The 27,157-nt window shown below is 35.0% G+C and overlaps 2 protein-coding genes across 3 annotated transcripts in view; one reads left to right on the top strand and one right to left on the bottom strand.

Annotated features, from left to right (window-relative positions):
- The window catches only part of dock1 (dedicator of cytokinesis 1), a 927,369-nt gene that overhangs the window by 577,312 nt on the left and 322,900 nt on the right, over window positions 1–27,157 (top strand). The gene's annotated exons all lie outside the window — the stretch shown is intronic.
- The window catches only part of LOC130238983 (inhibitory synaptic factor 2A), a 99,242-nt gene continuing 81,262 nt past the window's right edge, over window positions 9,178–27,157 (bottom strand). Inside the window, exon 4 of the mRNA XM_056470104.1 lies at window positions 9,178–9,775. Coding sequence (XP_056326079.1) covers window positions 9,592–9,775 — 184 coding nt within the window. The 3' untranslated portion in view covers window positions 9,178–9,591. The remainder of the gene's footprint in view (window positions 9,776–27,157) is intronic.

The following is a 27,157-nucleotide window of genomic DNA, read 5'->3' as shown; positions in this document are numbered from 1 at the left end:
TTAGCCCCATTAAGCTACTTTTGTTTTAGATAGTCTACAGCAGCGTTTCCCAACCCTGTTCCTGAAGGCACACCAACAATCCACATTTTCAACCTCTCCCTAATCAAACACACCTGAATCATCTTATCATAACATCAGAAGAGACTCCAACACCTGAAGTTAATGGTTCAGAAAAGGGAGACATCCAAAATATCCAGGTATATCCTCCAGGAACAGGGTTGGGAAACACTGGTCTACAGAACAAACCACTGTTATACGACTTACAATATAAACAATAAATTACCATAACCTGCCTAGTTAACCTAATTAACCTAGTTAAGCCTATAATGTCACTTTAAGCTGTATAGAAGTGTCTTGAAAAATATCTAGTCAAATATTATGTACTGTCATCATGACAAAGATAAAATAAATCAGTTATTAGAGATGAGTTATTAAAACTATTATGTTCAGAAATGTGTTGAGAGAATCTTCCCTCCGTTAAACAGAAATTGGGGGAAAAATAAACAGGGGGGCTAATAATTCTGACTTCAACAGTATATACGTAATACATTAACATAAGTGAATAAAATATACAGTAAATAAGAAATAAATGACAAAAAATACATTTGATAATAATAATAATAATAATAATAACAATAATAACAATAACGGTCTGTATCTCTCTCTTTCTCAATTAAACTATAGTTAATAATTGCTGTATTGGCATGACCAATGTTACGAATATATTGCCAAAGCATTTATAAAGTTTACATTAAAAAGAACATGTATATTAAAAAAACAAAAACATAGTAAACAAAGTAAATAGTAGTTATTATAATAATAGTATTATAATATATAATATAATATAATACAGTTATAGTTTCTCTCTCTTTCTCTCCCTCCATCACTGATATCTTGATTATCATATCAGGCTTAGTGCTAATATTAACTAATTCCATAGAATTGATTTCATTACTCCTTGATTTCATTACTAAAAATTAGTTACTTAAAGTGAGTAAACCCAATGCCTTACAAGCAGCAAGTTGGCTTTACTTAAAAAAAACTAAAACAAATAAAAACATATTGTAACTTGGATCAAATAAATTGACGTAATTTTTATAATCATGCAAAATGTACTCACTTTTAATAAAATGTCAACGAATCGCTTTTTTCAGTGCAGTAGGTTTGCTTGTATCTGGCGTAATCACTGTGGACGTGACTGATCTCTGCTAAAAGCTTTTGTCACATAATTACATCTGCCTTAACATCCTTAACATCTGCAATGCAGCAGTCCAAATCTGCCAAATATCCAGTCAAATACTACACCTTTTTTTAAGTGTAAATTTTAAATGTAGTTCTATTTAATCTCACTCATTTTTGTTGAACATTTTTAAATATTTTACTTTGTTTCATTAAAATGCGTAAAACATTCAGAACGGAGCACACAACATGTCAAATTTCACACTCAGATAATGGAGCCAGTGTTTGTATTTTTTATGTTTTATTTTGTATAGTAAATAGTTTTAAAAACTGTATAAAATACACAATATTGCACATAATAAATCAATTGCACTTTTTTTAAGGAACAGAAAAAAACCCCCAAACATCTAATCATCTCTGGAGGCTACAGTGGAGCTATAGAGATTCACTGCTGCTGTGTTTCTGCGTTTGCCACTATAAACCCAAGGGACAGAGCATTATTTTGCCTTTTTTTTTTTTTTTTTTTTAAGACTTTGGCACACATCTCCGGATGGGAAGCTGCTTTTGCCTCTGCTGAGACATTCCCACAATGCCTTGCTCTTTATGTGGGCTGAAATCGCTTTTGTGTGAGATGATTTGAGCCCCGTTTTACTCTATTTTCATCACTGATACATTCTTTAAGATAAAAAGGGGTGTTTTGATTTCCAGTGTGGTTGTCACTCTAATTAAATTCTGTACAGACGCAATAATGATGACGTTATACTGAGCGGTGGTGAAAACTGAATGTGAGTTAAAGGAACAGGGGTGGTCAAACTGTCCTGGATAGTTTAGCTCCAACACTAATCAAATAGGACTGAGTTTGCCTACCCCTGCTGTATACAGTACAAGACTGACCAGACGCAGCGGTAGAGAATCACTTATTTGACAGAATTGCATTTGCCATTTTCAAGTTGAAATTCGGGTGATGTGGAATACTTATTGTGAAGGTAAATTCAGGGTAGAATGTGTTTACAGGGACCATATGTAAATATATTCAGGTTTTGTAATCACCGCATTCTTAATGACCTACTGTATTTGCTGATTTATATGTAAATAACTTGCTTTTATTCTGAAAATCAAAAGGATGTAAGGATTATTTGCAGATGAAACCATTTCATAGACGTATAGGATGATGCTGAAAGAGCTGAATCAAAATAAAGGAATAGATTCAAACTACATTAAAAGTATGTTGTCTGTGGTCTCCAATAAACTTTAGAATCAAAGTATCTAAGTATTATAACAGTGTGAATTTATTTTTTATTGGAGGGGTGGTGCTCATTTGGTGAAATAATCTCTTCTTTACATGAGTACAGTTCGCAGTTCACCAAGCGGCCACCGATGGTGCTAATAACAACTGTCAGAATTCTACATAGAGCCTCTTTAATATTAACATGGTGTCCTAACTACATACAATGTGGCACTGCTAAAATCTAATGCTAAGATCTTTTTATGTTAAAATGAGTTTGTCCTAAAAATTGGCAACACCATAGTTTTAGAAATTTTAGGAAATCATAAACCGCTATGACAATGGTAGCCTCAGGTACTGATTATGGGCTTTATTCAGTGGTAAATGCTGCCAATGTGAGTTTAAATACTATTTTACTTGACATTTATTGCCATACTACTGAAAGCAGTAGCAGATAGTTCACCTCAGATCTTAAAAAAATGTATTATCTAGCACAGTGTTTCCCAACCCTGTTCCTGGAGGCACACCAACAGTACATATTTTGGATGTCTCCATTATCTGACCCATTAACTTCAGGTTTTGGAGTCTCTTCTGATGTTATGATAAGATGATTCAGGTGTGTTTGATTAGGGAGAGGTTGAAAATGTGGACTGTTGGTGTGCCTTCAGGAACAGGGTTAGGGAAACACTGATCTAGCAAATAAAAGAGCCATTCTGTCTTGTCAACATGTCGATTAAATGAAAAGGAATTGAATTAAACTACATAAAACTTTAGTCTGTGGTTTTAAATATACTTTAGAATTAAAGTATTAGGATTTTAAATGGCTCATTTGATTAAATAATGCCAGGGTTGTCTTTATATGAGTACAAGCAGTAAACTGCAGTTCACTAAGCGGCCACTGGTGGCGCTAATAACAAAACTGTCAGAATTCCACATAAAGCCTCTTTCATTAACACCGTGTCCTAACTAAACACAATGTCGTGCCGCAAAATCCAATAAAAGCTGTCTTTTTCATCTTAGAAGGAGTTTGTGTCCTAAAAATTGGTGACAGCATCGTTTTAGAAAGTCATTAAGTTCTATGACAATGATCACCTCAGGTACTGATTATGTGCTTTGTTCAGTGTTAAATGCTGCCAATGTGAGTTTAAATACCATTTTACATGACATTTACTGCCATACTACTGAAAGCAGCAGCAGATAGTTCACCTCAGATCTTGAACAATTAATTAGCTATCAAATGGTTTAAAAAAATGAAAGTCTGAACTGTGACTTCAACATCAGTCACTCAGCCTATGTAGGCTACTTAAAAGACGTTTAAAATGTATTAACTGGATTATAACCTACCATTTCATCTGGAGTGCAGTGACTGATATTCAAATGAATGGCTGAAATATTTAAGTGTTGTGTTGCATCACGTTTGGTACAGACAGACAAGTTGCTGGAATCTATACGCATTGTGTGTTAGGTCAAGGCGTAATACAAAGAATTTTATATCGCAGAAAAATGTATCCTGAGAAAATGGCAATGTCTTCATTTTTTAATATATCTACACTCAAAAAGTGATGTTTGTTGTTTGTTCAAGCAACTTATTTAAAATGAGCTAAAATATTTTTTTTTGGGGGGGGTCAACGTAACTGGTTTCACGTTCAATCCACTTAAATTTGTAAAAACTAATAAGAAACTTAATTTCTTAATTTAATAACTTAATCTCTTCATGTTTCCCCAGCACAAATTGATTGTGTAGAACCCAGAATTTTGGACAGTGTACCAAACTCTCCTCTTGTTTCCCAGTACTGGCTTGTGGCTGGAAGGGTATCCGCTACGAAAGAACATGTCAGAATAGTAGGTGGTTAAGAGAGCCATTCTGTGTTGTCAATGCAAAGAATTTAAAGGAATTGAATCGTATTAGGATTTTAATGGGCTCGTTTGATGAAATAATGTCCGGCTCTTCTTTACATGAATACAGAAAGTAAACTGCAGTTCACCAAGTGGCCACCGGTGGCGCTAACTGGTTGTATTGTGTGTTATTAGGGACACAGTGTAATACAAAGAATGTTATAATGCAGGAAAATAGCTCCTGAATAAATGGCAATTCTTGAAATGTTTCTACACTTAAAAATGATGTTTACTGTTTGTTCAAGCGACATATTTAAAATGAGCTGAAACAACACACTTCTTGAGGTTTTTTTTTTGGGGGGGGTACAAATAATTGTTTTGTGCAATCTACTTAAGTTTGCAAAAGCTAATAAGTTTACTCAATTCCCTCATGTTTCCCCAAAACAAATTGATTGTGTGGAACCCAGAATGTTTTCCAGTGTACTGAACTCTCCTCTTGTTTCCCAGTACTGGGTTGCGGCTGGAGCGCCATCTGCTGCATAAAAACATATGCTGGAATAGTTGGCGGGTGAAAGAGGCATTCTGTGTTGTATTAGGATTTTAATGGGCTCACTTGACGAAATAATGCCAGGCTCCTCTTTTCATGAGTACAAGCAGTAAACTGCAGTTCACTAAGTGGCCACCGGTGGCTTAATTCCTTCATGTTGCCCCAACACAAATTGATTGTGTGTAAGCCAGAATTTTTTACAGTGAACTGAACTCTCCTCTTGTTTCCCAGTGCTGGGTTGCGCATCCACTCCATAAAAACATATGCTGGAATAGTTGTCGGTTCCTTCTGCTGTGGTGACCCCTGATAAATAAGGGACTAAACCAAAGGAAATGAACTGTCTTCTTCACCTGTGTCTGAGTGAAGCGTCCTGCTCTCAGCCTGTCAGTTTTGATCGGTGGCGCACATCTTCTCTACAGTATCTTATTTTCGCTCATCAGTTTCTCCACAGGAGTGCTGTTTTGATTCAGTGCAGCTGTCTACTGTATGCTCACACTACACAGGATGTGATGTCACACTCTAGGGCTTCTGTATCGTGAAAAGTAATTTCAAAACTAAAACATATATCAATTTGGTCTTTTCTAATGTATACCATTCAGGGTTGTAGTTTGTATTTTTTTATATTGCGTCAAGAGGTCAGTCTGTGATGTTTAGATCCTATATTGGCCATTGCTGCCATATGCAGATGAGTGTCTCAGTGTAGTGTGACTGCAGTGCACTAGTGGCACACACCTCTTCATTTCCAGAAGTGTCTTTGTTCCATTCATGTTTCTCATAGGGATTTTATGTCTATTAAGTCTGTTATAAGCCATGAGTCAAACCAACCTGCTATGAGGAGAATCACAACATTACTCATTTGTGATTAAAAGGCAGAAAGAGATTCACAAAGGGCTATAAACTAAATCATTTCAATCCCATGAAGCATTGTGAATAACATAATCAATATAAAATGATAGGGATATTTCTAAAAATATATATTTTAATTTAATTGCAAAATATGCAGTGCTGCTCACACTAACACACACAAATGGGTTTTTTTATTTTAAGATTAATTTAGCATTTTAATTTTATTATTATTCAATTTTAGTATCATTTTAATTTGTCATTTTTTAATTAGTAATTTTAAAATTCATATTTCTAAAAGTCTAACATCTAATATTTAACTGGTCATTAAATATTCAGCATATGATTGACATTTTTATTCACTTGTTTTGACAGTTTCTCCCCCTTTCTCTCCTTTTTTTCTGGTAATGAACAAGATATTTAGGAATCCATTTAAAGGAGCATAAACAAAAAATGTGTTTTAAAATAAATAATAACTAATAAATATAACAAGTGAAAAAAAACTTAATAATTAATTAATAATAATAAATGAATACAATGCCTTCCTAATGGAATAACAACAAAAATAGTCATAACAACAACAAAAAACAACATAAAAAATTTATATAATTGTTATATATAATTACAAATTAATCATTTTCATTTAATCGTTCATTGCATTGTAATTTTTATTACACCTTTCCAGCCTGTAAACCCATGTATGTATATAAAATATATAATACATCTCATTACATTTGTAATATACAATATATTTAATAGTATAATAAAATATGTGCTATAAAATGTATAGTTTTTTTCTTTTAGAAATGTAATCAAAATTAATAATAGTTCCTTAGCACTAGCTTGTTTAAAGTAAGCTTGTTTATTATACTGTAAATTGACAGGGTAATGAAGTTTTAACCATGAATTTTACTGCTCTTATAGGATTTTCTTTTCTTGAACACAACCTTTTGAATTAAAATAATATAACAATGCTTTTTTATGAATCTATAGACGCAATATGTTTGTAGGTTGTTATTATGTAGGTATAATATATTATTATTATAGCCGGCAGCTAGCTCTCTGCAACTCACATAATCACCCACTGAAGCTAAAGCAGGTGCCCGGTCAGTTCCTGGATGCTTTAGTTTAGTACTTTCAGTTGCTGCCGGAAGTGGTGTTAGTGAGACAAGCAGGGGGTGGTCTGTGTTGGTCCTAACGCCCAAGTATATTGATGGGGACTCTATACTGCTCAGTGAGCACCATCTTTCGGATGAGATGCTAAATGTGACCATTCTGTGGTCAATGGCCTCCTAACCATCCCCATATCATAACTGGCTTCATCACTCTGTCTCCTCTCCACCAATCAGCTGGTGTGTGGTGTGCGGTCTGGCGCATCATGGCTGTCATCGTGTCATCCAGGTGGATGCTGCACACTAGTGGTGGATGAGGAGATTTACCCCCAAAAATGTGTAAAGCGCTTTAAGTGTCCAGAAAAGTTGTTGTTATTATTATTATTATTATGTGAGAACAAATTGACATCTTCATTTGTAGTGCTTCATGGGAGTAAGTGACTCATTTTGTCTACAGCTTCACTCTGATTGGTTGAATTTTGGCATGACATCATCTTAAATTAAAATGAGCATAAGTTGAATTAATGTGAGCAGATGGGTTCAACAAAAGCATATATAATCCATTAAAACCTCAGGGTTTATAACAGGTCTGTTCTAAAAAGGTTTTCAGTTACTGTTAAAAGCAGTTTCCCTATTGAGAACATGAATGGAGTTCAGACTTCTGTTTAAATGACCGTCTGTCACAGAAAGGTAAACCTTTACTGATATTGTCATAGGAGAACATCATGTGAAATCAAATCAACGTCCAAAACACATCCTGTAATTTCAGCAATCCGATAAGTGAGAAGTTAATATATATATATATATATTTCTTATATAGTGTTTCTAGAAAATATTTAAATATGTGATTATTACGAATCTAGAAAAATAAGTCATACTTTATTCATATTATTCTTTTTTTTCCTGGTAATAATAGTATATGAAAGTTCATATGAATTCACAGAGGCTTGTACGATTATTTCCGTATAAATCCCACACACACACTCACTGCACGAAATGCTTTTGTTACTTAAGAGTTTGTCTTGTTTCTAGTCCAAATATCTAAAAAAAATACTTAAATCAAGAAGCGTCTTCTAGACAAGTAAAAAATACTGTCTTGCTTTCAATAATAATGTCAAAATTAAGTGAGTTAGTCAACTTTTGGGCATCTATTATGCAAAAATCTCCTTTTATAAGGGGTTTAAACACAGCTGTGTGTCAGCTAGGCATGGGCCGGTATAAGATTCTGACGGTATGATAACCTTGGATAACAATATCACAGTTTCATGGTTTCACAGTATTGAGGTTACTGCTCTTAAATATATCCTTTTCTTATATTCTCCTTTAAACACTATATATTTTATCATTTAAAGTATTTTGGAGCAGTAAACATGTCAGGCTAAATAATTCAAATGAATCACTGACTTCATTAGTTTCAAAAACACTGATTTCTTCACAATTTAAAACGGCTTCTTTGGATCTCTTTTCTGCTGGAGATGCTGTTGTCCAAAAAACCGTAAATAAAAAATCGTACACATACTGTACCTTAGGAACGGTATTACCGAAAATTTTTTTTAAAACCTTGACTTTTCCAAACCGCGGTATACCTTGATAACTGTTATCGTCCCATGCCTAATGTCAACAGTGTGTAACAATCAGCTTCTAATGGTAAAATGTATTAATGTTATATTTTATAATCACACTTCATTAAAAACTGTCTACAACAGAATACAGCATTATATGAAGACAAAAATGACATTTTTAGGTGAATTATACCTTATAAATACAGTATGTGACTCTTTCAACATCATTTGGAGGTGTTCATGTCGCTGAGCAATGTATGTGAAACAATGAAAAGACTCGTGCAGCCGCCTTTGCTTCTCTCTTGAACTCGAAAATATGATTGGCAGAATTGTAGAAATGCTGGATTAAGATCATCTAGGGCAGGGGTCACAAATCTTGGTCCTGGAGGGCCGGTGTCCCTGCAGAGTTTAGCTCCAACTTGCCTAACACACCTGCCTGGATGTTTCAAGTATACCTAGTAAGACCTTGATTAGCTTGTTCAGGTGTGTTTGATTAGAGTTGGAGCTAAAATCTGTAGGGCACCGGCCCTCCAGGAACAAGATTGGTGACCCCTGATCTAGGGGGTCGAATCGAGATCGCGATCTTTGTTCGATTAATTGAGCAGCTCTAATGTCAACTTACACTAACCCTAACCCTAAGCCCAACCTTAAGAGTCTACTCATAATCTAATGAGAACTAGTTGGCATGTAGATGCAGTGAAACTTAAATTCAACAAATGGACCATCAGAATAAAGTGTGACCCAGTATTTTTTTACTTCTCTATGAAATGCTTCATATTTAATATATATTTTTTTTAGATATTTATACTAGAAACGAGACAAACTCTAAGTAAGAAAAGCAGTTTTTGCAGTGCATAATGTATTTGTCGTGACTTCACCGGCTTTGTCTGCTATTAATCCCATCCTGGAGTGAGTTTTCCATTCTGGAAAAAATAAATAAATTAATCCATGAAGTCCTCTATGAAGAAAAACATCCTCCGGTGCGTCTGAAGAGTTGTGCTTCGTTTAATCTGTGGATATCCACGAGGAAGAGAAGACCCCAAATGATCCCGAACATCAAAAAAAAATATCCATAAATATAAAGCGAGATTCGTTATTGATCCAGCTACGTCTGATTATTCCATTCTTCGGTTAAATATACATAAAAGTCTCAATTCTTGATTTATTTCCAAATCAAGTCCAGTACTCTCGTCCATGAAGTACTGAAAAGGGACAAACGTATTACTCCTGATCAGAAACGGGCGAAATCAAGCGCTGTCTGGAACTAAAGTGTTGTGTTTGCCGCGGTCACAGGAACCAGAGTTTCCAGCGCGCGTGTTTCTTGGCCTCGGCTTTGGACTTGCGTTTGGGTGTCGAGCCGATGGTGTCCTGAGCAAACGGCAGAGAGGCAAACAGAGACTCCTCCGTCGGACACAATCTCTTCATCAGCGGCTGCAGTTTGTCCTCCTGCAGTTTAAAGTCCAGCTCCACACTGCACAACACACAAGAACAGACATATTCAGCTTATTACAGCGGCAGAAATACATGCTGGCAGGCTTCAGACCATCAGGAGAAATGGTTATCACTTTTCTCTGTGTCTTTATCATGTTATATTTTAAAACAGTTCATTATAAAGCATGGGGCTTGATTTTTGTCTATTGAGAACTGGATCCTGCATGCTGAATTTGAGCCATAACTGGGCAAATATAGATTTTTCGCTGCTATTTGTTAGTAATTATGGATATATATTAATGGATTATGGATAAGACGGTATCAGAACAGTATCAAGAATGTTCAAGAATGTTATTTATGCTCTGTTAATTTTGTATAGATAGTTTTTTTTCCCATATTTAGTGCAAGAAACCCTGTTTGACCTCAAAACGTTTATGTAATGGATACATTAAATGAAGCATATGTAATTATGCAAATAAAATGTGTTAATATGAAAGTTACATAATTTACTAATTGTAGCACAGACTGAGCATTTTTGTTTAACCTAAAAAAATACCAAAAATAATATGAGTAATATATGAAGAGTTCAGATGCGAAAGCCGCTAAACGCCACTTCCGCCAACAATGAGCTAATGACATTCAGTGAATGCTTTAGGCAAGCAGTACACCATCAACAAATAGATTTGCTTCTAATCAACTAAATCACAGCGTCAGCGCATTCAGAAATAACAGTTTGTTTGCAAAACCCGCTAAACGCAGCAGCAAAAGCCGCTATCCTGAGGACCAATCAGAAGGCGCGAATCTAATCCTATGTTTTTAATGTAGCAGTGGGCTGATACGCCAGCTTTTATGAGGAGACCTATTCCGCTTTCGATTTTAAAAGACAGAGTTTGATGAACTGGATGAGCCTGTCTGACTGTCAGTGAATAGCAAATGAAAACGTCCCTTACCTCAAAACTCTGTGCATTATAGGGAAAAGAAAACACAACGTGCGGTCGGAAGTGTAACATGCATTCATAACCTGTTTTTGCACAGCGACGCTACTTTGAATGAGTCTGATTTACTATACATTAAACGACAACTGCGTTTCACAAAAGACAGAGTTAATATGCTGTTCTTTTATTCCGCATGGATGCTATGAGGATAATTAAGAGACCAAGACCTTAAGTATAGTGAGGATGAATGAATGACAGCTTGTAAAATTGTCCGAGAGGCATCCCCTTTTTGTCCAGTAGGCCCACCTTGTGTTTTATTTGCTAATTTAAGCTATTTTTTAAAAGATAAATATAATGTATAAAACTATGCATTATTTGTATTACTTCATATTACTTTTACATCTGATAAGCTTTTAATATTAATGGACAATGCAGAGATATTCCTGTTTTACACTATATTATTTGAATCTACCAAGCTTAGCTTACAATGTGTACATTGCTCTACTTACATTAAATCTAAATACCAAATCCAAGAAATGACAACAGATCGTTAAGATTTAATTAATGTCAGTTTTAATATTGACTAATGCACTTGACAGACTTCATTCACTCATTTTCCTTTTGCTTTTTCCCTGGTTCATCACAGCAGAATGAACCGCCACTTATTTGATAGATTTGTATATTTTACATTTTAGGTGGTTTGTGTAATGTGTTTTATGTTTGGTAAAATTTCGAATTGCATCTTTAGTGATTTTCTTGTCCCAATAGGTGGATTTAGAGGTTTTTGCAAAAAAAGCACAAGTTGATTCAGCTGGTTTTTAAAAGAAAATCTGCCTTGTTAAAAACCAAAGAATTGTCTAAAGTGACATTTATTTATTTATTTTTTTAAAAAAGGGTATTTTATTTATAAAAATATTATTTATAAATAATGAATCCGTAAATAAAATGTGGTATATTTTAGAATAAATGGATTGATTAATATTATTAATTAACATTTACAATTTGCTCAGTTCAGAAATATCCAATGTTAATTTTGCAAAATGATTTTGGAGATGACAATAATAATATTAATAATAATAATAATGATAGTAATAATAATAATCACAATAATAATAATAATACATTTTAATTGTTAAATTATTATTTAATTATTACATTTAAGATATTGTTTTGTTGTTGAAATGTCAATGATGATGATAATAATAATAATAATAATAATATTATTATTATTAATAATAATAATAATAATAATAATAATAATAATAATAATAATAATAATAATACTGTTACTACTACTAATATTTTTAAATTATTTATCAATAACTAAGAAACTATTATGGAATTTAAGTGATTTTCTTGTTGTCAATATTAATAATAAATTAATAATAAATTTATTATTTATTAATTATCAAATTATTATTACATTTTAGGAGATTATTTTCTTGTTTGTCAATAATAATAAAATAATAATAATAATAATAATAATAATAATAATAATAATAATAATTAATAACAACAAAAATAGTAGTAGTAGTTGTTGTTGTTGTTATTATCATATTAATGTCAGAAAATAATCCCTTTAATTTAATATCTGTTTTATGAAAAAAAAAAACTTAAGCAGAACAAACAAAAACCTTTCCAAGTTTGTAAGCTACTCTGACAGCAGAATCAGAATCCCAAGCTTTTATTCTGATTGTCAACTATACAACACCATTTAAAAGCTCTGCTCCTTTAAATTTGTGCAAAGAATATTAGAAAACGTTACAAAAGTCAGAAAGTCATCAAAAATAAAAAAAATAAATAAATAAAGCAGCTCTTCTACTTCAAGATCTGAGTCTTTCCATGTTTAAACAGCACATTTACTAGCAGCTTTAGAGCATCTTGATGCTTAGTTCTATCTGTGCAGCTTCTTCATGCTGATAATATTCACTTTCCAGCTGCTCTTCTCTTGTACTTTGCTTTGCTGTAAATGCAGAACTTTGGGGATTGAGCTTTAATGATCTGCCATGTATTAGTCTCCGTTTCTCTCTCTCTCTCTCTCTCTCTCTCTCTCTCTCTCTCTCTCTCTCTCTCTCTCTCTCTCTCTCTCCTCTCTCTCTCTCTCTCTCTCTCTCTCTCTCTCTCTCTCTCTCTCTCTCTCTCTCTCTCTCTCTCTCTCTCTCTCTCTCTCTCTCTCTCTCTCTCTCTCTCTCTCTCTCTCTCTCTCTCTCTCTCTCTCTCTCTCTCCGTGTTTTCAGGAGTTTATGGCTGTAAAGAGAAGTGTGTAAGTGATACATTGTGGGATTGATCCTTTGAGTGTCATCTTATGTGCTGGAGATTATCCCTCGTCCGCATCTGATTCCTGCACATTAAACTCTACCATTAGATGAAGAGATGAGGGTGAACGAGTGAATGAGAGAGGGATTATATACAGTATGAGTTCAGCTGATGCACAGACGGCAGCCTCTTCAAGGAGATGGAGAGAAAGTGTGTTTACAGACATGAATTTGTGTTTCTGATTCTCCCATAGGCTGACTGTAGTTAATGCTTTATACAGTGTTAATAGCTACAACTGACACAATCAGTAACTAAATAGACAGGTCTCAAACTCAATTTACCTGGGGGCCGCTGAAGGCAGAGTCTGAGGCATGGCCACATCAGGTTTTCCACAAGAAATTAATTTCAATAGTAATTTGTTTGTTTTTTCATCTTATTTTGTCTTAAATTAAGAGATTTGAGAAGGTTGGAAAAGGGGGGGGGGTGTGATGTTGTTGCGGATGAAAGTGAAGAGGGTTGGGGAGTTGCGGTGAAAGTGAACAGTGGACGGGGGAGGAGGGCTGTTGAGGAGGGTGATCGGTAAATTGAGGTGCCGGATCAGATTTCAGAGGCTCTGGATGCGGCGTGTTCTGGCTCAAATTAAGCCCTGGCGACCACAAATTAATAAAGGGACTAAGCCGAAAAGAAAATGAAAAACGTCTGTCCCCACTCCAACCCTAATCTCAACTGTCACAGTAAGGTAAAAACAATATTTCTACCGACTATTATTAATGCTATCTGTTAAATTACCCCAAAATTTGTATTTTTTAATGTCTGCCCCTACCTTAACCCTAAACCCAACCGTCACAGTACTGTAAAAATATGGATTATTGTTATACAGTGTCCGGCCGGCTGTGTATCCTATCTGCATTTTATTGTGTGCCAGACCACACATCACACACCAGCTGATTGGTGGAGAGGAGACGTGATGAAGCCAATAGTAGTTATAATATATTTAGGATAGTTTGGACGGAGGTCTCATCTGAAAGATGGTGCTCGCTAAGCAATATAGAGTCCCCATCAATATACTGGGGCATTAAGAGCCACACAGACTTGTTGAGCGCCCCTTGCTGACCTCACTAACAACACTTCTGACAGCAACCTTGCCTTCTCATGTGGTCTCCCATCCAGGTACTGACTGGGCACAGCCCTGCTTAGCTCCAGTGGGCGACTATGTGAGACTTGCAGAGAGAGCTAGCTGCCGGCCAATGTGCACAGTGATAGCGCAAATGTGGAAGGTATAAATAAGAACAAGTTAAGAAGGATCTGCTTTTTAATATTATTATATTATTATTAGTTCTACCACTTAATAGTAATAATAAATAAATAATCAAATAAACAAATAAAAATGTAATAATAATACAAATAAACAAACAGACAAATAAGTACAAAATAATAATAATAATAATAATAATAATAATAATAAGCATAAGTACATGAATGCATAAAAACTACTGCTACTAATTAAAATAAAAAATTAATAAAAAAATTACAAAAAATGGATAATAATACTAATAAACAAATAAATTAAAATAAATATATAAATTAATAATAATAATAATAATAATAATAAATAATCAAATAAACAAATAAAAATGTAATAATAACACAAATAAACAAACAGACAAATAAGTACAAAATAATAATAATAATAATAATAATAATAATAATAATAATAATAAGCATAAGTACATGAATGCATAAAAACTACTGCTACTAATTAAAATAAAAAATTAATAAAAAAATTACAAAAAATGGATAATACTAATAAACAAATAAATTAAAATAATATATAAATTAATAATAATAATAATAATAAATAATCAAATAAACAAATAAAAATGTAATAATAACACAAATAAACAAACAGACAAATAAGTACAAAATAATAATAATAATAAAGTACATGAATGCACAAATACTACTATTACTAATTAAAATAATAAATAAATACAAAAATGACAAAAAATGGATAAAAATACTAATAAAACAAATAAATAAAAATAAATATATAAATTGTTGTTAATAATAATAATAATTAATATTATTATAATTATCATTATGAGTAATTAAATAATTAAGAAGTAAATAAGACACTGTCTGAGGAGCGTGTAAAGGCTCCGCCCTCTACTGAAAAGCAACAGCTCATTTGCATTTAAAGAGACAAACGTACACACACACCTAAAATTGGGGCCTATTTGACATGCTATAAAAATAAGCTGTGTAAATTTAAGTTTGAAACTTACCAAATATTTATTTATAGATTTAGTCTAATGAAGAGGAGTGTACTATTTCTCCTTTTAAGCATCGAGTCTGATGAACAGCAAGTGTTTGTGTTGAAAGAGAAAGCTTACATTTCTGTGTGTGTGTCATTGTTTTTATATCCCAGTGGGGACCTAAATACACTCAGACACATTGGGATTTGTTTCACTGTGGGAACCAAAATTGATATCCCCATAGGTAAACATGCTTATGAATCAGACAGAATGAAGTACTTTAAAATGTAAAAGTGCAGATGGTTTCCTGCTCAGGTTGGGTTTTTGGGTAGAGGAGAGAAAATACTGTTTGTATAGTAGAAACATCAATACATCTATGTGAGTCCCCACTGGGATATAGAAATAAGTCTGTGCGTGTGCTATTAAGGACTCTGCGTGTTTGTTCCCTCTGTCTGGCCTTTGCATTCAGACTCCATGCAATGCAGCAATTAGCAAATTAATGGCACAGCTCAACCTGCTAATTATGCCCTTATCAATATGACCATGTTCTCCATACACAGATACTTCCCTCAAATCACTCATTATCTCAACAAGACTCCAGAAGCTCTTTGAATGAGCAGCTTTGAGTCTTGAGCTCCTCACTCATTTGCTGCTTGTTTAGTACACTTTGTAGTTCAGAATTGCGGAAGCGATGTGTTTGATAAATGCTAAAGCCTCATTCACACTATGAGCGACTCGCAGCGGCAAATCGACAAGCGACCGTTCATTTCAATGGAGAGTGAGGGACTTTCGGCGATCTCCTCTACCGTGGGTGACAAGGTAGATGTGTCAAGCAACGGGACAAATTTGAGAATCCTTCAACCTTATGCAAATGAAGAGCGACTTTCTTGAGCACCAGCCAATAGGAGCACTAGTAGAACTCACGTGATCCTCTGCTTTGATCCGTTGCTCAGAGGCCAGTTGTATAGACGAATTACCGGTTTGAAAAACATTCAGGATGCGCGCGCAGCGAGGTTACAGAAAAGCTAGCATTTACAGCGAGGGAATGACATCCGATGTGGTACAGAGTTTGTTGTTGTATTAGAAATAAGTTATATTGATTAAATATTATATATTATTTACACAATGCTTTCAGTGTATTATCACAGCTCGTCACCCAGTGATAAGCACAGTTATTCGGCAAAATTAACGTTAAAGTGGTCGGCGTTCGTCTGACAGGTCCATTTCGATAGAAACCTCCCAATGGTAATTGGATAAGACAAAACGGCCAAGCTTCCAACCCCAAATATACAACCATCTCATTAAACTCCAAGTGATTTTACAAGAGAGAAGTTAAAGATCTACAAGTCTTTAAATGCCTACAATTTTGTTCTGTGTGGTCATGTGCAAGAAATAATGTTACATGGTTAACAGATTCAAAACTTTGTAGTGCTAAAACGGAGGTTCTGCCTAGCCAAAGACAAGAAGACGGAGCTATACAAGGCCTGGGTAATCATCAACAAGCAAAACGACTGCATTCTGACAGTGAACTGCACCTGTACAACAGGGTCTGTGAACTTACATGTTTACATTTCATTCTTAGCATTCAGTCTCCGCAGTTTAATTCACCATGTTTAACTGTTTTTGCTGAAATCATTGCTGCAATCAAAAACATGTAATGTGTATGATTCAGCATAGCGTGAACTTACCTGATATTAAATGAGAACTGCAGAGTCCAGCATTTTTAATTAGGTCCTCACTTCATTCAGCTCCCTTTTAGCTTAAGATGTCTGCGGTTGGCATTAAAGCAGTGTGGTGCACGGTAAAAGTTGTTCTATTTTTGGACTATTTGGCATCTTGCCACACAACACGACATGTTTGCCATTGCAACCGGGAACCCGTGTGACATCATGTGTGATGTAGGTTGGTAATTCCTCTATTCTCCGATTCTCTGTGCTGTTGACCTACAGAGACCTGCATTTGCAGCAGATAAATAGCTTCAATGACAGAGAGCTTTTCTCGATCATCTTTGTAAATCAACGTTTGTAAATCAACGTTTAATGTACTGATTCCTTTTATATTTATTTATTTTTTCTGATCAAGGTTTACAGCAGCACGTAAACTCATTCACTCTTTGTGAGTATCACTGTAAATGTTATCTAAGCAACCTCAAGGTGGGAACACCCACAATGGTTTCAATCGCCACCCAAGGTGACAGACAGCTACAAAGTCACTGCTAGTGTGAATGAGGCATATATGAGCACAGATCCAACCCACCCCTCCCCCAATATTTTTAGCTTTGTAAGCCTGATTTGTTTGTCGCCATATAAAAACATGTACTTCATCTATTATTTTGGTAGAAATTATTAAATTTTACGTAAGACAGCCGAGTACAGTGTTGCAGGTGGGTTCGTCGCAGTACCGAAAATGCTATTAAATATATATAAATTACAGTATCGTAACAACACGAATACAGACACACAAATTGAACACTACATCCACTAATTCATCACATGATATTTACATAACTTGTTCACCACCATTATATAAATCTACAGTTTAAGCTGACAACCATCAATATCATCTCATTTTCAACCGCTTTTCCGGGGCCGGGTCATGGGGGCAGTAGTCTTAGGAGAGAACCTCAGTCTTCCCTCTCGCCAGACACTTCCTCCAGCTTCTCTAGGGGGATTCCAAGGTATTTCGGGCCAGCCGAGAGACTAAGTCCCTCCAGCATGTCCTGGGTCTTCCCCGAGGCCTCCTCCCTGTGCCTGAAACACCTTCCTAGGTAGGCGTCCAGGAGGCATCCGAAACGGATGCTCGAGCCATCTCAGCTGACTTCTCTCGATGTGGAGAAGCAGCAGCTCTACCCCGAGCTCCTCCCGAGTGACTGAGCTCCTCATCCTATCTATAAGGATGCGCCCTGCCACCCCTGCGAAGGAAACTCATTTTGGCTGCTTGTATCCGAGACCCAAAGCTCATGACCTTAGGTGAGAAGGTAGATCTATAATCATTGCATCCCTAATTATGCAGTTCAAAACATAACATATGAATGTGTGTGAATGTAGAAGAAGCCTACTTGAGCAACACACTGATTTTGCTGTGCTTTGAAATGCAACATTTGAATGTTTGTTAAAAAAAAGCCACATTGTGCAATGCAGTGATGTTATGTAGTTTCAAAATACAATAAAATCATATTTTAATGTAAAAAAAGTCAACGTGGGCGTCTTAAGGAGCAAAAATACAACATATGGGCCCTTATATGCTGTTGTGTCATCACTCATATTGCAAGTCGTATCTCTCCGGCCCCTCATTTGGGATGCTTTTCATAAGCGGGCCCACATGACGAACTAATTGAATAGCCCTGCCATAGAATGTTAGTCTTGATTTTGAATCTGCCACTAGGTATCTGTAGCTCCGCCCTCTTCTGAAAAGAGCACAATCTCATTTGAATTTAAAGCGACAGTCACCAAAATGGTACAAATAGAATCAAAGCCTTCAAGGAGCAGTTTTAAAAAGTTATAAAGCATTATTTGTGTGGTGTTTTGAGCTGAAACTTCAAACACACACACACACACACACACACACACACACACACACACACTCACACACACACACACACACACACACACACTCACACTCTAGGGACATCAGAGACTTCTTTTACATCATGTAAAAAGGAACACAATTGGTCACCTTTAAATCGCATAACAATGGACAGTTCATATTGAAAGTATATATTAAAGATGAATTCAAAACAGAAACATCTAATTTCTCATTGTTACAAACCCCTGATGTTAGTCCAGGGGATGGTGGGGTTTGACATTTATTTGTAATTAAAATATATTTATACAAACAGTGAATGAGTGCTAAAGACAACCAAAATAATACCAAAATTGTGATTTTTATTTATAATTCCCAAAGTGAACAAAAACAATGAATAAATCCAAAATAAAGAAAATAAAGCAAAATATACTATTTACAATATTTACAACACTGAAACAAATACAAAGACAGGAGAGCTGGCAGAAGGGACGTGGGTGGTGCTAAAGGAACGAAAAGAACAAAACCCAAACTAAATCTTACTTCCCAGAAGCATCTAGCTAACTAACTATGTGAAACAAAATAATTAGCACGCGAAGAGTCTTCCGAGTCCTGACTGTCTACTCTATTTATCCATCTAAAAGTACAAGGGGTGGCGCTCACCCCTAACCTAATGTACTATACAGAAGAGCAGTCCTAAGTGTTGCAAAATGTATGTCACGTGACCTTCTTACCTGTCCGCTTTGTCCAAGCCTCATAAACAACGTTATACAGAGAAATGGAGGGATCTACAAATAACGGACGGATAACGTGCACACAAAAACGGGCAACAACAAAATACACAGTTAGACGGGTTTTTTCGTAACGCAACGCAACAAGAAAACAAGATAAGAAAGGGAAAAGAGGGGGGCTGGTGAGTGGTCTGGCGCGCGCTTTTATGATGGGTGGTCTTTGCTTATTGGATGTGACGTAAGAATGACGTAACCTGGGGAGGGAGGAATGACTGACAGCTGAATAGACCAATGAACGGAACCTGTGAATAATGAAAGCAGATATGGGAGAGCAGAGCAAGAGAGAGACAACACAAACAGAGCACAAATAACACAAATATGTAACACTCATTCATGCCAGTTTCTTAAATAACACGTACAAAGACTCATCATTCCATATTCCAAAAAAAAAAAACCCTTCTCACACTTGCATATAAATTGTAGATCTGTGTTGTATGTTTTCTCAGGATCACATTGTGAAGTATCTCATTCTAAATCACCGAAAAAAAAATCTTATTTCCGACTACCGACTCTGTACGCTCTTAATATTTCTGTGTAATGGCAGCACAAATTTACTTCTTTATTTCTAGCGAGGCCTGGCATACGGTGCGATGCTCAGTATTTCTAGCTTTGGTGATCACAAATCAATGTTTAATATTTCTCTCTGGATCGATCGGGCTCTCCGCAGAATAAACCTCAGCGTCATTAGAGAAGTGGCTGTCAATATTTCATTTGAATTAGCACGTGGAGCTCAGCGCGCTTTCTGGTTTGCATCTCGTGTGCTGTTTTTTTTATTGATGCTTCTCCTTTTCTCTGCTCTTCACCAACTGTTGTCAAGTCCTGACGCTTTTCTCTGTTTCCAAGCTGCTAATTATTAAGAGCGAGGCGCTGATGAGGCCGTGTTTTTTCCTGTTGACCTGTGCTCTGCATTTTTTGTGTCGGATGAGAAATGTCGGTGCAGCCTCTGCCTCTTGAAGCTTATGGCCCTTTTTAGATTTGAGGCTTTCTCAGAAGCAGAGGGCCATTGTAGGCACGGGCCCTTGTCAATGTCTCTGGGGGCCCCCTAAATGTATGGGTCCTTAGAATAGTCCTAACTTATCCCCCCCAGCGACGCCCCTGAGTACAACTAACTACACGATGGTGTTATCAAGACTTTCAGAATAAGGAAAGAAATGATGTGAGACTGAAAACGGCAGCCAGAAGAGAGCATAACGTCAAATTTACCTGTACTGTCTGACAGCGATAATTATTTTTTGTAATTTGATGTAAAGATGATATAACAGTTCCTTGCAATAATAGTTTCTTGCATTTATACAGCGCTTTTCTGGACACTCAAGGCACTTTACACATTTTTTCGTGGGTATCTCCTTATCACACACCAGTGTGCAGCATCCACCTGGATGACATGATGGCTGCCATTTTGCGCCAGACCGCACACCACACACCAGCTGGTTGATGGAGAGGAGAATTTGGCCAGGATGCCGGGGTTAAACCCCTACTCTATTTATTTATTTATTTATTTATTTTTTGAAGGACATCTTTGGATTTTTAATGACCATAGAGTCAGAACTTTGGTTTAACGTCTCATCCAAAAGACAGCACTCACTGAGCAGCATAGCGTTCCCTACACTATACTGGGGAATTAGGACCCACACAGACAGGTTGAGCGCCCTCTGCTGGCCTCACTAACACCACTCCTAGCAGCAACCTTGCCTTCCCATGTGGTCTCCCATCCAGGTACTGACCGGCAACTTTTAACAAAAGAAAAATCCAATCAAATTAAAATTTAACTCAATTACTCAATTACTTAATTATTCAATTATTTTATTACTTCTCTCGAAACTATTGAAAGAGTTTAATCTCTATTGCCTATCTGTTGAGATTTGTAGGGATTTTATGTAATATTGAGTCAGTAATTATAAGTAATTAAGTAATGAAATTACTTTTTAGAAAATCTGACCATCAAGTAATTCACGTAAAAAGAAAATTAGTGATGTGATTAGTGATGTGTTATATTAGATGTGAAAATAGTGATTAGTTAATTACTTTTTTGAAATAACATCCCCAACACTGATTCCAAGATAAGTCTGAGGAATAATATGTTTAACTCTGCTAACTTCTCATTATTATTATAATCACATTCGCACATCGTGCAGATGAATTAGATAGGAAGCACTCATTTTAGCTAGCTGGCATTACATTTTGGAAGATGTAAAATAATTTAATCTTACCCTGCGGTTCATGAACAGTCTTTATTTAGTCTGCTTAATATGGTCATTCATCCAATCAAAATTGCTATCCAGATACAAGCACAATTAAGCATAAAGTACTTCATCTTCATAACCTTCATCATCTTCATCTAAATGAGAGATTTTCTCAACACATTTCTAAACAATAGTTTTAATTTGCCATGATGACAGTAAATAATATTAGACTAGATATTTTTCAGGAGACTAGTATTCAGCTTATTGCAATTTAAAGGCTTAATTAGGTTAACTAGGCAAGTTAGGGTACTTAGGCTAGTCCAGGGGTGTTGCTAGACATAAAGCTCTACTGGGGCACGGACCCTCTCCCCCCACAAAGAAAAAAATAAATAAATAAAAATAAATAATAATAATAATAATAAATAAATGTATAAGGATGTAATGGTAAGACACAACTGGATTGATGCTATGGTCATTTAGGAAATCTTTTGCATAAATATTAATTTCATTTGAATGAAATTCTAAAGACAGTTTAATAAAATACAAAAAATATGTTTTATAGAATAATCCGTTGTCTTAGACTTGACGCATAGCAGAAAATTAGGTTTATTAAGTCTTAGCTCTCTGACTCCTCATCATGCTTAGTAAGATCACCTTCATGTTGTTTAAACTTTAGTTTTGTCGACTTGCAAAACAAAAAAGGCTGTTACGGCGGTTTTACAACGCATGAGCGGCACGTGAGCAGCAAGCAGCCTGCTTTTTTTGGCACGCATGTTAACTAGCGGGACTCGCACCGGCAGAAGAGCAGCGCGTGTGAGAGGCATGCAACTTCTCTACGCACATGCAGATGTGTCAGTTTGCTTTTTGATTACACTGCTTTTTCCAGCGTTAGTTCAGTTGCACATAGAGATTAACGTCTATTTCGGAATTACCACTCTTAATAAATACACTTGCATATGAAGTAAATCATATCTCAATGCATTTACTGGGGCACTGGAGATATTTACTGGGGCACGTGTCCCAGTAAATTGGGTCTAGCGACACCCCTGGGCTAGACTTAAAAGAAACAAAAAATATTGCTTAAGGGGGCTAATAATGTTGATCTTAAAATGTTTTTTTTTTTTTTAAATTCTAACTGAAATAAAATAAATAAGAATTTAATTTATTAAAAAAAATTAATAAAATAAATAAAAATTTCTCCAGAAGAAAAAATATTATAGGACATACTGTGAAAATTTCCTTAATCTGTTAAACATCATTAGGGAAATACTAGAGAAATATAAAAAAAAATTTACAGGAGGGCGAGTAAATATGACTTCAACTACATATATAAACTATTTCTAATTCAACCGTGTGAATTCTTGCTAAAATGAAATGATTTAATTGGCTGTTATCGGTAACTGTGATTGTGATGGAGCAATGGTGGCGCATGCACACATACACACACAAAAAAAAACAGAACGCTTCAAAAAACTTAGTCAAAATCCCATCGATATTCTCAGACAGAACAAGTGTTTTTTTACTCTCGTCTCGGAGTGATAATGAAATCAGAAGACAGTGTAAAACAATCCGCCCACATCTTCAGCTCACTGGTGTCAGTTTTCCTGCGCATCTCTCTTATTTATTAAGCCTCAGAACTTGTTTTTCTTGACCCACTTTTAAGTGTTTTGGATGTCAGAAAATCTCAAGACAAGAAGCGAAGCCTTGTTTAAATGTCTTCCAGTTATCAGCACATTCATAAGGAGTGCAAAAAGTGTTTGAACATTCTCAAAATGCAACGCTTTCTTTTTTAACAATCAACTTTTTTATTGTTGTGGTAACATGTCAAATATTTCCTGAGGTTTTGTCTGGTTTTAAATAATTAAGGGATGTTGCTGCTTTTATTGAGGTGCTCTCTATATTTGGTTTCACAATTCATCCTTGCTTGGTACATATTTAATGCAAAATGCAGAGTTAGTGTAAAATATACGTATTAATCTTTAAATAAATGCATGCTTGAGCTTAGCTTATTAGCACATGTTTCCTGGAAGTAAGTTTCAGCTGTCTGTTTTAATAAATCTAGAGATGGAGCGGTTTATTAGAGCCATCCCATTTGCATTTCTCAGCATATACATTTATAATTATATGGATGCAGGAATATTTGATTTTCTAACAGCTCTGCTAAGCCTTGTTGCCTCTTGTGGATGTTAGAAACTTTTTTTTCTGCTTTGCTTTAAAAAATAATGTTAGCTTAATTAGTCGACTCTTCTCTGTTTATACTTGGATATACTTTGAAAGGTTTGATGATGATCTAGTCACTAATTAGCGTTTGCAAAAAAATTAAATAAATAAATCACGGTTTGTACTAAGGCACAGTTGCACCAAGACATTGACGCATATATTATGAATATTCTTTGATATTTGTTTTTATATGTAATATTTATTAATCAAACATAATATTATTTATTATTGTTTATTTAATTATTAATTTATTATATGTATCATATATTTTAAAATAATAATAATACTAGTAATAGTACAAATAAATAATAGTAATAATAATAGTAATGCTAATAATAAAACAATGATAAATAGTTGTTAATAAAATAATAACACTACAATTAAAAGTAATAATTATACTTTATTTTAAAAAAATAAATAATAATAATAATAATATCCATTATTATTATTATTATTATTATTATTATTATTATTATGAAAAATAATAAATATAAATAATAAAATTATGTATTAATAATCCATTCATTTATTTTCTTTTCGGCTTAGTCTTTTTATTAATCCGGGGTCGCCACAGCGGAATGAACCGCCAACTTATCCAGCATTTGTTTTATGCAGCGGATGCCCTTCCAGCTGCAACCCATCACTGGGAAACACATACACACTTATTCACACACACACACACTATGGACAATTTAGCCTACCCATTTCACCTGTGCCGCATGGTTTTGGACTGTGGGGGAAACCAGAGTACCCGGAGGAAACCCACGTGAACGCAGGGAGAACATGGAAACAGAAACGCCAACTGACCCAGCCGAGGCTCGAACCAGCGACCTTCTTGCTGTGAGGCGACAGCACTACCTACTGCGCCACTTCGTCGCCTGTATTAATAATACTTTTATTTATTTATTTATTTATTTATATAATTATTTTTATTTATTTATTTATTTATTTATCTATATTCTTAAGCATGGATAATAGTAGTAGTAGTAATAATAATAATAATAGTAGTAATAATATATAATGAATTATAAATAATAACAATAATAGTAATTGTGAATTATTCATTTTTTGAAGGAATTAATAATAATAATGCTAATACTACTACTTCTACTACTACTACTACTACTACTACTACTACTACTACTACTACTACTACTACTACTACTACTACTACTACTACTACTACTACTACTAATAAATAATAATAATAATAATAATAATAATAATAAATACCCATTATTGTAAATTGTATTTATTTATTTATTTATTTATTATCTATCTATATTCTTAAGCAGAGATGCCAAAGTAGGGCCTGCGGGCCAAAGTTGCCCTATGGTAACTGTTGATTCGGCCCGCCATCCTATCTGAGAAGAGAGGGAGAAAGGATGAGAAGGTGGTGGATGCCTTTGACAGAGATTGTCATTTCAAATTTAACTTAACCTTTTATCTCTCTGTTTTATTGCTGAGATAAAAAAGAAAAACAAACAAAAAAAAACTGCCAACTGAAATTAAATAATTCAATTCAAGTGTTGTAAATAAATCAAACTTTCTAAAATGTAAATGCTGTCACCTGACAGATAGAGGTAGAGGTAAATCAAGGTAAAGGCAGGAGCAGCTGGACTGCTGTAGTCAGCATTGAACTCCATTGTGTTATATTGTTTATGTTTTTACAGCAATAAGTTCATTATAATATGATACTGCATTAGTTAATATGATTTAGAGTAAGATTTTCTAGTGATTAAACATGAATAAATCAGGAATTTACCCATGGCAATAAATACCGTTTGGTATATATTTGGCCCACAGCCCTCAATCATGTTTGCTTTTTGGCCCTTTATAGGACAAAGTTTGGGCACCCCTGTTCTTAAGAATGAATATATTAATGCTATATTTAAAACAGTTTATATGTAAATGTAACATTTTAAAATGTATATTTACTTAAGTATTTGATTGCTCATCCTCAGCTTCTGTTTATCTTGTCTTTAGTGTGTTTATTTGTCAGCATAATGTTGGCCTGCGTCTGCTGGGATCTGGAAGGGATATGTGTGTGTGTGTGTGTTATATTTGAGTGTAAAACTCATCGGTGCCAGACACAACAGACTGATAGCCCTGTGAAAGTCAATGTGTTTCTCATTATCAGCAGATGCCTCTCTCTCGTCTGCGGGTTTGAGGATGAGTCTCGTCCGCTGAGAGATCAGAAAAAAACCTACTTTCTGCTGTCTGTCATGTTTGTCAGTGAATCTGAAAGGAGCACAGGTCCTGGAGATGAAGACCGGATCATTAGCGGAGACATAACGGTTTTAAATAAGCATACAGGGTGTCTGCGGGGTCTTAAAATGTCTTAATTCACTGAAATATGGTGTTGTAGGTCTTAAATAATTTGTTAAATCTAAATGTAAAAGTACACCCAGTACAACTAACTGTCCATCTAAAAACAAACAAACAAAACAAGTAAAAGGGCACCTATGATGGAAATCAACTTTAGTAGGCTGTTTGGACAGAACTGTGTGCACAGTGTGTCCGTTGGGGTGATAGAAACACAACAAGAGAAACACAGCATCTCTATTTTTTATTTTATTTCCTGACTTTAAAATATGACCCAAATCCCAGTGATTTTGAGGCCCACTATAACGTGACGTAGGAGTGTAGTTTTTCCCCGCCCACTGAATTGATTGACAGGCACCATGTTTCTATAATAACATACACACGAGCTGTATTTCAGCTTTATCAGAGTCTGTCTCGGTCATTGACTGCCATTTATCTGAGGTAACGCATGATGAGAAGCAGACACGCATGTGGGAATGGTGGGCGGGGAGAAGCAGCTCATTTGCATTTAAAGCCACAGGCTACACTGTTCTCAGACACCGAAAATGGGGAGATTCTGGAGGCTATGATAAATAATCTGATGGGTACTTTGAGCTGAAACTTTACAAACACATTCTGGAGACAACAAAGGCTTATCTTACGTCTTGTAAAAGGGGTAAAATAGGTGCCCTTTAACAAAAGTTACTTTTATTTACTCTGTTTAGCGATTTAGTTTAATTATAATAGCCTGCATTTCAAAGCTCTTTTTGTATACATAGCTACCTGGCAATGGATTTCGATTTTTAATAATAATTCATAAGTAAATGTTTTAAGCTAAAGTAAGCTATAATAAGAATTGTACATTATTAGTTCATGTTTGTAAATATATTAACTATTAGAAGCATATTGTAAAACCTGACCATAATTTTTCATATTTGCTTACATTTTAAAATATT

The sequence above is a fragment of the Danio aesculapii genome, chromosome 12 (genome assembly GCF_903798145.1).
Source record: "Danio aesculapii chromosome 12, fDanAes4.1, whole genome shotgun sequence".
In the NCBI taxonomy this organism is placed as follows: Eukaryota; Metazoa; Chordata; class Actinopteri; order Cypriniformes; family Danionidae; genus Danio; species Danio aesculapii.
The sequence above is the reverse complement of the archived record's forward strand: the minus strand, read 5'-3'. Positions and strand labels throughout refer to the sequence as shown.